This window comes from Hevea brasiliensis, chromosome 8 (assembly GCF_030052815.1).
Source record: "Hevea brasiliensis isolate MT/VB/25A 57/8 chromosome 8, ASM3005281v1, whole genome shotgun sequence".
Taxonomy (NCBI): Eukaryota; Viridiplantae; Streptophyta; class Magnoliopsida; order Malpighiales; family Euphorbiaceae; genus Hevea; species Hevea brasiliensis.
The window spans coordinates 99,556,165-99,568,915 of record NC_079500.1 but is presented as its reverse complement, the minus strand read 5'-3'; the positions used below and the strand labels follow the sequence as shown (position 1 = coordinate 99,568,915).

Here is a 12,751-nt window from a genome sequence, read left to right as displayed (position 1 = left end):
AGTCTGAGGAGAGATTCAAATCCAAAGCACTAATCATTACTTCTCTAAAGAAAGTAGCCCATGATCCAAAAATATACATTAGATTAGATCCATCAATAGTTTCTAGATCAGAAAACAAGCAAAAAGGAGGGAATATGAAAAGGTAACAGAAAAGAAGGTAGAAAGAGTTGGGGATGATAGTATAAAGAAATTATATAAAGGGAATGGCTAGACCCAAGAAATATAATCAAATTAAGTCCATGTGCTATGATCTGCATAAAGATCAAGAACATTGGTACAAACTTTCTGTTTAAAAGGAAATCTGTAATTCCTTTGTACAAGAAAAATTAATCTAATATGAACAATTAATTAAAAGATTCTCTTTTCATTTACAAGAACAATATATATTAATTTGCATGGGTTGGGTTACATATTGGTTTTGGGGAAATCTTGTCTAGCAACCACCAAGAGTTATAAAAATAGTTTTATTATTCCTCATACATCCCTGTTCACTGAACTAAAAAGCGTGAAAAAGAACAGATTTACGAACTCTGAACGTTTTATAGCTTAAGAGTCGCTGATATTATGTAAACCTAAAAACTCAAACTTATAGACGAGCCACAAAAATAGTTTAATATTTTTTTATCAAGTCTGTCTACCCCCTCAAATATTGGCCTCGGGGCTTTCTTTTGAAGCCCATATGTATTGCTTCAAGATAAACTCTACTGTATTCTACAGCTTACTCTGCTGCATATTTCAATATGAAAAGGTGTTGAAGTTGAGACATTTTTGGAGTAAAAAATCCTGCAAAATTCCTATAGATATATGGTTTGTGATAGTGTAGATATGTGGGCACTATTAAGTTTGTTCCATACTTGAATAATCTCATATTTTATGCCAAAGATGAGGATATATTCAACTGATATATGACGAGTATATGCACAATAAAGCCAGAAGTAGCCTTGCAGGAATTCTTATTTAGCAGCAGGACCAAGAGCTAGCTGCAACATACAGCTTTTGCCAATTCAAAAAACAAAGCACACACATTCTGTTACACAAACATACTGATCTTACAAAATCCAGGATTTTTTTGGACTGTATGAATTGGAAACACATCTTAATTTCAGTCATCCTCATCTTCCCCATCCTCGTCCTCGTCCTCCTGCACATAGAAAAAAAAAAACAATTTATATCGGGATCAAATAAACAAGCAGCAACATATTAAAAATAGCAATGTGCTGGTACTAGCTGAAAGTGCTGAACAAATTTCTGAGCTCATGAAACCACATCATGGAATAAGTGGAGTCAATCTACCCATCATACAGATTCCAAAATCATCACTAATACCAACCCAGGAAGTGAAGTTAACTAATTTAATATAATTAACCATTTGGGATATTATCATATAATTCAGGCAAATCCTCATGGAAATTAAGCAGGTAGACCAGGACCTTATGCTGATGAAACCTTAAATAAATGCTGCAGAGTCCAATACTAAGAACCAAAGTCACCAATATAGCCATTGGGTTAGTAGCTGAGTAGTCAAATGTCCACCTCGTAATATAGGAATTCAGGGGTGCAAAGTGCAAACCCTGACAGTCACAAGCAATCCTAAAACGCAAGAGTGAAGACCTCTTCAATTTTGATCGTGTAAAAGAATGAAAAGTGCACATTTAGATGATGGATAGTTCAATCCAATAAAAAAAAATGACAGTGTCATAGAATTTGGAGTTCAAACACTGGCAAATGTCAGACATCAATGGGTGACAAAAAGTATTACCTCTGCACTCTCCTCATCATCACTCACTTCAGATTTTGATTTCTCAGACTCTTCATTACCATCATCATCATCTGAACTTTCCTGAGCAAGAAATGTAGTGTTAACAAGATAAAATAAGAAAAGAGGTTTAAAAGAAAATACTCCAGTTATCAAGAAATTAAGCAATCTATGGAAAATTTACCTGTTTCTTGTTGTAGGCAGTCATAAGCTTATCATATTCTGATTTCCTTTTGGCTGATTTGGCTTCATAAGGAGCTTTCTCCTGACATATCCAAGCAGAAGAGAAATTTAATGAGTGACGCATTTTTAACGCAAGCTAGCTAATTCAAATAATCATATATTTGCTAAATGTCCACCAATTATTCCTTTTAAATCGTCAGGCACTATGCAGTGTGAGCATTCAGGACACTGTAGTCTACAGCTCACTACTAGCATTGGCTGCTTGTGCTTGGCTATGCTAAGAAGTCCCAATTTCACCCAACATTTGCTTAGTGCATATAATGCAAGGTCTAAGAACCTTACAAGTAGCATCCATACGATTTTCCAAGATTAAAGTATCCAATTTCAGTAGGACGCCGCACAATTTGTTGTGCTTAAGAGATCCATTCAAATCAAATTCAAGATGCTGAAAAGAGGTATTTTAGTACTTACTGCATTAGACAGAGATTTCCATTTCTCTCCTCCAGCTTTTGCCACCTTCAATCACATGATCAAGTAACCAAAATGATCCATCGAAGTCTAAAGCAACTTAGTACAAACAAACAATACACTAAGTGTATGTTTGGTTCAATGTAATTGATCATAATGAAATGATTTCTTAGTTCATTATTGCATCAAAATTTTTAGTTGATTACATTTCATTATGTTCAATTACATCATATCAAACATACACAAAGTTCATCAGCAGCTTACAGCTGAGACGGCCTTCACGTTGGGGTGCTCTTGTTTGTAAGTCTTTCTAAACTCTTCTCTATATGTATTTAAATCACACTATCATTAGTAAAACTTCTATGTAAAAAACCAAACCATTCTACAATTAAGATAAGACTTACAGAAAGACGAAAAAAGCACTTGGAGGCCTCTTTGGCTTGTTAGGATCATTCTTCCCAACTTTATCTTTGTTTGCCGGTTTTTTGCTACTCTTATTAACCTTTAAAGCAGCTTTTCGCTTTCCAACTTTCCTGTAATATATGTAAAGGCCAAATATGAATATCATAAACCATACAAAATCAGTACTTAAATACATGAATTGGGTTCAAGTCCTGACAAATCCATTACCCTTTTAACAATTTTCAAAGTAACAAAAAAGAGTAAGTGTTAATGAAAACAGAATTACCTATCATCTACAGGCTTTAATGCTTCCTTCTTGTCCTTCCTGGGTTCCCTCTTTCCTTTGGCAATTTTCATGGCTAGAAGCCTAGCACCAGTATTCCAAATATAACAATGATATGATCAAGTAAATAATGAGCTTAGATTTGGCTATGGCTTGATCCCCATGATTGTAATCATATAATACTTTATATATTTAAATATATGATTAAAGAAAGCACCAATTTAATAATCATAAAATCACATAATAAAGATGATGAGAAAGAGGATCACATATTATTATAACACCCCAAGGAAAAATCTAAACAACAACTAAGCTTTAATCTCAAACTAATGAAATCGACTATTCCGCATCCATATCAAAAATTATAAATCTAAAGGAAAAAAGAAAAAATCAAATAAGTGGGGAAAAATCAAGTAAAAAAATATAAGAAAAAGAATCGTATAACAATCAACCAATAGTAAACCCAAATCAGAACTTGTATGAAGCAAACAAAGTTGAAAGAATCAGTTACCTCTTCAGTAGAAAAGCTTTGAAAGAACAGGCAGAAACATAAACAGAGCAAAGCAAAGTAAAAGCAGAGATGAAGAGAGAGAGAGAGGGAGAGATGCGGAGAAGATATTTGAGGTGGGGACAGAAACGGAAACGTGTGAACTGTTTGGTACAAGCAAGGGTCGAAGAAAATGATTTGTCGGGCAGTGATCGAGTTACCAGGAGAGGATCTAAGCTTCCTCACTTGATGGATTTTGATTGGCTCATGTGATGCCCAGTCTAGCTTAAAGCCAGAGTATGATCGTCACAGGTCTTGTGTCCTACAGGGAAGAATGTTTATTGAAAAAAATAATAAAAATAATAAAGATGTTTTATTTGGATTATTTATTTGAGAAAAAAAAAATTCATTAATAACATGCTTGCTGGGTGAGTATTGGCGGATTTATTCCATTTGATTGAATTTAAAATATAAAATTTATAAAAAATGAAATTGAATCATTTTAAAATTAAGTAGACAATTAAATCAAATGAATTGACTCGAATTTGTTTAGTTTGCCGGTTGACACTTCATTTTAAAATTATGTGTAATGTCATATTTGAAAAATATTATATATTTTATCATTAGATTAGACTTTAACGATTTATCTAATGGCAATTATTAATAAACTTATTTTATAAAAAATAAAATTATCTTAGAAACCCTTTTAAAAAAATTTAGGGAAAATTTTTTTGGAAAATTTATAATATATATATATATATATATATATTACATTTTATTTATATGTATTAAAGTAATAAAATAAGATTTTTCTTTTATTATAATTTTAGTAATTTACATATATATACTTACATCACATCTCTTTCATTTTTTAATTAACTCTATACTTTAGATTTTTAATAACTTTAAAATTTATTAATTAAATTAATTCTTAAAACTTGTCTATTATTTTTTTAATCGAATTGAAATTAGTTTAGGGTTTTATCGAATTATAATAAATTTAGACATTATTTATTTAATTTTTAATGTAAAAAGAATTAAAATTAAAGGAATTAAATATAAAATTAAAAAAAAAAGTTTCTTTTTAAATTGAGTTGGTTTCGATTTAGATTTAAAGGAGAATAAAAACCGGCCCCAATATCTTATTCCGGATCGATTTATAAATCACAACTATTAATCCGATCAGAAATTGAGTTACTCGAATCAATTTCAATTTGATTAACCATTCAAACTGACAATAGTGACAATAATAAAAATCAAAAGGGATCGTGATCAGAGGTTATATAGAAGGGAAAGATTGAGAGTGACTAATCAAGTGGGGTAATGTTGAGGATAAAGAATCAAAAGGCAGAGAGATTTGATATATATAGAATTCATATATTTTATATAAAAATTTTCTTTTATGGATTTTAATTGGAAGAATCATGATATTAACAAAGCAACATCCTTAAATTCTACCAAACCAGAAGACCCCACACATAAGGTGAAGAAACCATCAACCATCCACACTCATCCGCTAGAAGATAAGGCAACGATAAGGCCTATAGAATTTCCATTCAAATGCTTCAAATCACAAACATACAAATTTCTTTACAATTCTTTTGTTTTTAAATCCTATATATCATAGGACCACTTCTGTTATCATTCAACTTCTCTGCTCCACCACCTAGCTAGAGATTCACCGATCATGGCCACCACCACGGCTGCTGCAGCTGCCGCGTCACATTTCTTTGGAACTCGAATCCAGAACTCGAAACCAAACGTGGGAAAAATCCAAGCCAGGTTTGGTTTTGGAACCAAGAAATCATCCCCTCCACCAAAGAAAGCTCCGCCAAAACCAGCAGGAAATCGACTCGTTTGGTTCCCTGGTGCTCAACCACCAGAATGGTTGGATGGAACCATGGTTGGAGACCGTGGTTTCGATCCATTTGGGTTTGGTAAGCCTGCAGAGTACTTGCAATATGACCTTGATTCCTTGGACCAGAACTTGGCGAAGAACGTGGCTGGTGAAATTATCGGAGTCAGAGTGGAGCCGGCGGAGGTGAAACCAACTCCATTTCAGCCGTACACGGAGGTTTTCGGGTTGCAGAGGTTTAGGGAATGCGAGCTTATTCATGGGAGATGGGCAATGTTAGGTACTCTTGGAGCCATTGCCGTTGAAGCTCTCACTGGTATTGCATGGCAAGACGCGGGAAAGGTACGTTTACACTGCGTATCCTAATCGTAGCCCTGCATCTGAACTCTCTATTATTATTATTATTAAATAATTTTTGTTTATACCACGTTGACTATAAAATAGTGTGTAATCCTTCTATAAAATCGATATTTTCCTTATTTAAATTAGGCTTTCGTGTATAGGAAATTCTTAAATATATAAATCTACCACATTAACTATAAATTAAAGTCAATTAAATTATTTTATAACAATATAATCATAAATAAATATATAATTTAATTTTTAATTATTTTTATATTTATATAATTATAGATGTTAGTTAAATTTATAAATAATGTAATATATTGAATTTTTTTAAAAATCTTTCTATAGTCTTATATGTACTCTATATTTATTTTACGGTACATAAAAGATTAATTTTTTGAAGTTCATATTTATTTTTCTTAATAATATATTTTTTTTTCTAATGATTAAATTTAAGTTCTTCTCTTAAAAGTATAATAGGCCTTATCACTGTATTTAACACTAATAAATAAAGAGATTAGTCTTTTAGACATATAAAAATATTCTCATAATTAAAAAAAAATCTATTATTATAAATAATAGACAAAAATGAGGAATTCAATTTCTGAATTTAAAAAAAAATAATAAATTGATTTTTTAGGCATCGGTAATGAATTTGATTCTCACAAATTTTCTTCTTCGTGTCTTCTTGCTATCCAAGCACAAATGAGGTGATGGATTTATTGTTGACACCTAGCTTGACAACGCCAATGATGTTGATAGAAATGATTTTATTTCTTTTTTTCAGGTAGAGCTAGTTGAAGGGTCATCCTACCTTGGGCAGCCACTTCCATTCAACTTGACCACATTGATTTGGATAGAGGTGCTAGTAATTGGGTATATAGAATTCCAAAGAAATGCAGAGCTTGATCCAGAGAAAAGGCTATACCCAGGTGGCTACTTTGATCCACTTGGCTTAGCCTCTGATCCTGAGAAGAAAGAAAACCTTAAACTAGCAGAGATCAAGCATGCTAGGCTAGCCATGGTTGCCTTCCTCATCTTTGGTATCCAAGCTGCTGTTACTGGGAAAGGTCCCATTGCCTTTGTTGCCACCTTCAACCAGTGAAAAATTATTAATCAACAACTTTTATTTTGGATTTGTTTGCATCTAATGTTTACTGCTCTCTCTCTGTCAAGGGTTTATGCAACATTTACCCTTTTGTTTAGCTCACTGATGCTGTATTAATTCATTTTATTTATGTTAATTTCTACAATATTTCTCTAATATTAAGGACAATGCATGCTTTTGATTATACAATGATAAGGGTCAATTAGTTTTAGGCTGCATTGAGGAAAAGAAGGCTATGGTGGACCTAGTTGAATTCGGTTCGATTAAGTTAAATTTTGAATTGATCAATGGTTCATATCTTCATTCGATCTGGATTGAAACTATTTAGAGATGGATTCGATTTGGGCAATGGTTCATATATATATATAAACGCAACCTTAAACCGGTTCCCATTTTGAATCGGTCCGAAATTGGAATTGTCAACTCAAAGATTTGGTTTCTGTCCAATTTAGTCCAAATTAAAGGGTTTATATTTTTAAAATAATTTTAAAAAAAAAATTTAAATAAAAAAAATCCAATTCCATTTGATTCATTTATTGTTTAAATCAAATGTGGGTTTGACCGTTCTCGATCCACTTTTGATTCTGAATTTACAAAAAATATATTTGTATTCAAAAATTATTTTCTTTATATTTTAAATAGAAAGAAAATTATTAAAAAAAATTCCTTATCTTCTTGAAGTCTATAATATTTTTAAATAAATTATTATTTAATTTTTTATAATTTTAAAAAATAAATTATTTAATTTTTTTATTTTAAAAAATATACTATTTAATTAACTCTTTTGTCATCTTATTAAATAGTATTTAAGCCAACATTATTAATTTTTTTATTTCATTTGCCGTGTTAAAAAAAGTCAATAGAGTAATTTAATTATTTTTTTTAAATGTAAGAAATAAAAATTTAGAATTTAAATCTTTAATTTATTATTTTATAATAAAAATAAAGGGAAGGACTACCTTTCACTACTAATTTATAATTATTATTTTTAAGCTATTAAACTTTTATTAAATTAAAAAAATAAACAGAGAATTTAAATTGAAGCCAAGCAAGAAAAAAAACGTTTTCTTTTCATAACACAAAAAAAAAAACGTTTTCTTTCTGAAAATTAAAAACAAAAATATCGTTTTCTTTTTCATTTTGGTTGGATTCAACAAATGATTAATTTCTTTAAAAAAAAATTATTAATAGTTGTGTAGGAAGCACGTCTTGTCAGGCTCCACTTTAGCAGAAAAAAAGTAATATAATTGAGAAATAGAAATTGGTCCACATTTTCTTCGAAACCATGCAACAGCAACACCAACACTAGAAGAAAAGGGAAAAGAGAAGAGGTAAGCAATCTGCCAAAATATTCACCAATTCTCAAATTCCCTTGTTGTTTCTCTTAGCATTTCTCCCTCTCTGTTTTTCTTTTTATTTTTAATTTTTTTTAATTCTGGAATTTTTATTTCTTTGTTGATATATTCATATACATATATAGAGAGTTTTTTGTTTAGGGATCTGTTTTTGAGGACATGGGGAGGTTGTTTGTGGTGAATCTGGAAGGGAAGATCTATAGCTGCAAGCACTGCAGAACCCATCTTGCTCTTTATGAAGATATTCTTTCAAAGGTTTGTTCTTGATTCATTTTGAACCTTTGATTGTTGTTTCTTAATTGATTGGTGATAATTTTGTGGAATTCCCATCTGGGTATTTTGAATTTGGCCCTTTTTCTGATATTTGCCTGAATTAAGGGTGCTTTTTGATGGGGTGGACTGTATGTTCTGATTTGTTGTTTTTGAGTTAGTTCACCGTATGGGGATTTGTTTGGCAGAAATAAAGAATCAAGCGGTGAATTTCTGGTTAGAGGATGAGATTTCTTGGATTTTTCATTCTAATTACTTAACATTTTTCACATGATTATCAATAGATAGATTTGATGTTTGAAGTTGATTTGGATTAACCGACATTTTAGAAATGAATTCTTGCTCCAGCTTGAAAGATAAGGAATCGATGATAACTCAACTTAGGGATCTTAGGTGGTTAGTTTGCGGAGTTTGGTCACTTTAAACTTCAAAAGTGGAAAATTATGTGCATTGAGAGCCTTTTAGTATATGGAAAGGCTGCCATGCTAATCCTTATTTTGGAAGAAGCATCCTGCCATTATCATTAATGATGTTTCACCCATAATGTAAACTTGGGAAGGTATTATTGTCAATGAAAAATGATTGCATTTAGATGCTTTTATGTTCGATTTTGTTTTTGCAGTATATTTAGGCCTCATTGAGGCTGCAGGAAGGCTGCTTATAGCACCAGTTTCTGCAGCCCCAGGTGCCTCCCAAAATGATGGTTTTCCAGCAGCAGGTGAAACATTAAAAGAAGAGCAAAAGCTGTTCGGCAAAAACTGCCCAAACATGTCCACCAAACTGGGCCTTAGTTTTGTGTCATTTGTGCTTCAAAATTAAATTTATCTGACTGCATATGCCTGTATGAATATAATTATCATTGCATCATCTTCATAACCTTGCAGTTTGACATACATCACTGTGCTTAAATTCGTATATGTTGTGATTTCATGTGTGAATTAAACTTACCTCAGTTGGAGAGGATTGATTGAGGAAATATGTACAAGTAAAAACCCACAAAGCCAATAGTTTGATTTTTTGAGTTCAAACTACAAAGGTGGTGTCCAGCTGCAAACATGACCTTGCTTGGCTTGCTATGCAAAATCATCATCTCCTGAAGGACTAACGGTAACAGAGTTAGACTTTTGTTGCTGGGTAAGTGGAAATGTGGAGGCTTTGGCAACTCCAATGTTTTTTCTTAGCATCTCTCTTCCTCATGGTTGAGTGGCTCTTGTTTATGGGGAATTAATTCTATGGATGGAATTCAGACATGAAAGGGAAATTATTTGTTGTAGTTCTAGTTCATACAAGTTATTCTCACTTTGGCCGCTTGGAAGGGACCATGTAGGCATGTCTATATAGGAAGAAAGATAAACTAATAGCTTAAACTTTTATGTGTCTAGGCTCTTGGGTGGTGCCCAGCTTATATGTTACTTTGTTGATCTCACATGAGTCTTCATACAAGTTCTGCAGAGGTGACTTCCACATGCATGCATGTCTATGAGCAGTCATGAGTATTATGATAAAAAGGGGATAGGCTTCACATACAGTGCTATTTATATTTTCTCAATTGTCAAGATGAGGCTTGGATGGTGAAATAGTAAACATTTTCCTTGATCACATGTATTCCAGTGTGCTCTGATGGATTCTCATATTTTTCATACTGTCCAACGAATGTTTTTTGGAGTTTTTAAAGGAAGCAAGAGTTTTGACTCTCTGTTTTGCCTGTGTTCTTTTATTCAGTCCTTCCAGTGCAGGCATGGGAAAGCTTATCTCTTCAACAAGGTGTAAGTGTTTCTTATTTTGGGTACAACTTATTATCACCATCATAAATTCCATTTGGAAGTAGCTTTATGTTGGTTCAACAACCTGTGGACTTGCTCATAGCACAAGATGCCATTAACTAATTTTGCCCCAGGACCTACCAATAACATTTAATTTATTCTTTTAGAACAGTTTAATACTAAAAATTTTACATGTAAACTATGTGTCGGTCAGTCTTCAGCTATGTTTGAAGATGTACGGTTATCATTTGCCTCAGGCATGGAGTGTGGGCTTCCAATTTTACAGGGACTAACCTGCAGGTCTAGATTAATTTGAAGGGGCCTATCATAAATTCATAATACATTTTACAAATTAATTTACATTTATGGGTGAAGTTTTAAGTTTTAAGTTTTAAATTTTTTTTGGAGGGGCAAGCCAGGGATATGAATGAAAAGTTGTATCAGGTGAGAGATCCTTACTCAATATGCAAGCAATTTAGGTTTGAAGTCTTAAACTTTAAATTTTTTGCCATACCCCAAGTTAATGATGTTCAATCCTGGACTTGCATGGTGTCTGGTTTTGCTCCCTCTCCCACCCCTCTTTCTCCCATCAGTAAGAGATGAAAATAATTCATCTACAGCTGAAAGGGGTCATGTAAGCTGCCAGCATTGTCGTTAGTTGGATAAATGGTGAACTATGTTGGTTAAGGATTATCCTAACATATGGTTTATCACCAACATGATTTATGAGACATTGTAAGACACTTGTTGCTCTTTTAGCTTTAATCTTCTTTCCTTGTTTGACAGAGCGAATGTCTTTGTGGGAGTGAAAGAAGAGAGATTGATGATGACTGGGTTGCATACTGTTGCTGATATTTTCTGTGTTGGATGTGGATCGATTGTGGGTTGGAAATACGTAAGATTAAGATGCAGAGATTTGAAAAGAATTCATGGTTTTTGAATGTTACAAACCTTTAGTTAATTGGATGATTTCTTTCAGGAGACTGCCTGTGAAAAGAGCCAAAAGTACAAGGAAGGAAAATCTGTTCTCGAGCGGTCAGTAGATACTTGGAACAAAGTTCCAATTCTAGATGAAGTGATCTTGTAAATTAAGATCACTTGTTTGTTTAGGGAATTTTCCCCCCTTAAAGGCTATATGGATTTTGTTGTTGAGCAGGTTTAAGGTATCTGGTCCTGATGGAAGCAGTTATTGGTTGAATCACGAAGCACATGTTGGTGGCAGTGATGCAGATGATGCTTGATTACCCTTAATTTCCAATTGTACATTCTTTCTCCTCTGATGTTCCTATTTTAACTCTATGTGAACTAGGAAACTCCAATTTCCTGATTTCGATGGCTCGCTCATCTTGCTGTCAATAACATGATTCTAAACATTGAATTGTTGATTCTGATGTATTACGTACTCAGTTTCAAGGGTCGGTCCATGTTAATAACTTGATTATATTGTTGATTATTTTACTGCAATTTCAAGGATCAATTGTTGGTATAAAGGGCCTTTCAGGCAATTCTTGCTCTTAGTTTGGTATTAGATATTTGTCATTTTGCTGTGATTGATTCTTGCAATGGATTTTGAGGCATAAGCAAGTTAGGCAGATCACATTTACCTTGGAGGGGACAACTCATATTCGATCCTTTAGGAGGGACAGCCACAAACTTCAACAGGATTAATTTTTTGTAGATTGTAAAACTTGTATAAAGGATAGCCTTGTTTGATGGCTTTACGTCAACTCTTGTTAAAGCCCATTTTTATCAGCTTTAAAAAATAGAAATAGTTTGCAATATTATAATATTTAAAATTTATTCTATATATTAATCGAGTAAAATTTTAAAATTATGCCTTTTAAAAAAATGCAATGACCCAAATAAATTATATTTTTATAATCTATATCTGTATAATATATATAAAGTATGAATGAGGGGTGAATTTATACACCGACAAATATTCTATAAATTTATGGGATGCATTCAATATGAGTTCTAGCTCATACAAGGACGAGTTTAACTACTGTTAGATTAGAGTGATATGAATATAATATGATTGTGATGAGTAGGGGGACTTCAGAAAAAATGAGTTGTACCACCCCAATACCCTCATCTACTCTTGTTATTTAACCATCTTCTCCTTCTAGCCTAGTTAATCTCACTTTCTCACTTTCTCTTTTTCTCTCTTGTAGATGAACTTTAGCCTCCAAAATAGACCACCTTGTAGAAATATACCACATCCTGAAAGGAGCACAGGTTGACGAGTCTCTTATACCTTGTCTCAGTCCATATAATATCTACAGGTATTCTGGATCTATGACCAGAAGCATCAGATCTCTCACTTCCTCTAGGAGATTTCTTCTAAAGGAATATGATCAGACCTCTAAATTGGATTAGTGCACTTTTAGATCCACATCTACTGAGTAATAAGTAACTCTTGAAGTTCCTCTAGTATTGATTCTTGCCTGGCAGCGACAAGGATATTCCTACCTTC

The 12,751-nt window shown here is 32.7% G+C and overlaps 3 protein-coding genes across 6 annotated transcripts; 2 read left to right on the top strand and 1 right to left on the bottom strand.

Annotated features, from left to right (window-relative positions):
• Positions 1 to 917: 917 nt before the first annotated feature.
• Positions 918 to 3,852, bottom strand: LOC110660801 (high mobility group B protein 1). Of its 2 annotated transcripts, none has more exons than XM_058151812.1 (8): positions 3,604 to 3,852; positions 3,096 to 3,176; positions 2,812 to 2,940; positions 2,672 to 2,729; positions 2,411 to 2,455; positions 1,941 to 2,021; positions 1,760 to 1,840; positions 918 to 1,141 (listed from the first exon to the last, which is right to left on the bottom strand). In XM_058151812.1, the coding sequence occupies exons 2-8, from the start codon at positions 3,164 to 3,166 to the stop codon at positions 1,103 to 1,105; spliced, it is 504 nt and encodes a 167-aa protein (XP_058007795.1). In that variant the 5' UTR covers positions 3,167 to 3,176; positions 3,604 to 3,852; the 3' UTR covers positions 918 to 1,102. The 2 variants fall into 2 exon arrangements, with proteins under 2 accessions (XP_058007795.1, XP_021674932.2); XM_021819240.2 differs by lacking the exon at positions 918 to 1,141 and adding an exon at positions 1,564 to 1,590 and having other exon boundaries at positions 3,604 to 3,851.
• Positions 3,853 to 5,144: 1,292 nt separating this feature from the next.
• LOC110660800 (chlorophyll a-b binding protein CP29.3, chloroplastic) lies at positions 5,145 to 7,043 on the top strand. The gene is made up of 2 exons (XM_021819238.2): positions 5,145 to 5,776; positions 6,567 to 7,043. Exons 1-2 carry the CDS (start codon positions 5,267 to 5,269, stop codon positions 6,882 to 6,884), a joined length of 828 nt encoding a protein of 275 aa, XP_021674930.2. The 5' UTR covers positions 5,145 to 5,266; the 3' UTR covers positions 6,885 to 7,043.
• A 1,008-nt stretch (positions 7,044 to 8,051) lies between these two features.
• On the top strand, positions 8,052 to 11,792 carry LOC110660799 (protein yippee-like). Of its 3 annotated transcripts, none has more exons than XM_021819235.2 (6): positions 8,052 to 8,218; positions 8,384 to 8,497; positions 10,235 to 10,278; positions 11,062 to 11,170; positions 11,255 to 11,310; positions 11,432 to 11,792. In XM_021819235.2, the coding sequence occupies exons 2-6, from the start codon at positions 8,402 to 8,404 to the stop codon at positions 11,514 to 11,516; spliced, it is 390 nt and encodes a 129-aa protein (XP_021674927.2). In that variant the 5' UTR covers positions 8,052 to 8,218; positions 8,384 to 8,401; the 3' UTR covers positions 11,517 to 11,792. The 3 variants fall into 3 exon arrangements, with proteins under 3 accessions (XP_021674927.2, XP_021674929.2, XP_021674928.2); XM_021819237.2 differs by having other exon boundaries at positions 8,059 to 8,218; positions 8,368 to 8,497; positions 10,235 to 10,248; XM_021819236.2 differs by having other exon boundaries at positions 8,064 to 8,218; positions 8,368 to 8,497.
• The last annotated feature ends 959 nt before the right edge of the window (positions 11,793 to 12,751 follow it).

Bases quoted from the DNA above. Each gene is read 5' to 3' on its own strand.
- LOC110660799 (XM_021819235.2), top strand. From the start codon at position 8,402: ATGGGGAGGTTGTTTGTGGTGAATCTGGAAGGGAAGATCTATAGCTGC. The intron at 10,279-11,061 runs GTAAGTGTTTCT...CTTGTTTGACAG, and splicing joins GCTTATCTCTTCAACAAGGT to AGCGAATGTCTTTGTGGGAG. The intron at 11,311-11,431 runs GTCAGTAGATAC...GTTGTTGAGCAG, and splicing joins GGAAAATCTGTTCTCGAGCG to GTTTAAGGTATCTGGTCCTG.
- LOC110660801 (XM_058151812.1), bottom strand. From the start codon at position 3,166: ATGAAAATTGCCAAAGGAAAGAGGGAACCCAGGAAGGACAAGAAGGAA. The intron at 2,941-3,095 runs GTAATTCTGTTT...CATATATTACAG, and splicing joins TTAAAGCCTGTAGATGATAG to GAAAGTTGGAAAGCGAAAAG. The intron at 2,022-2,410 runs GTAAGTACTAAA...TGGATATGTCAG, and splicing joins GGAAATCTCTGTCTAATGCA to GAGAAAGCTCCTTATGAAGC.
- LOC110660800 (XM_021819238.2), top strand. From the start codon at position 5,267: ATGGCCACCACCACGGCTGCTGCAGCTGCCGCGTCACATTTCTTTGGA. The intron at 5,777-6,566 runs GTACGTTTACAC...TCTTTTTTTCAG, and splicing joins CATGGCAAGACGCGGGAAAG to GTAGAGCTAGTTGAAGGGTC.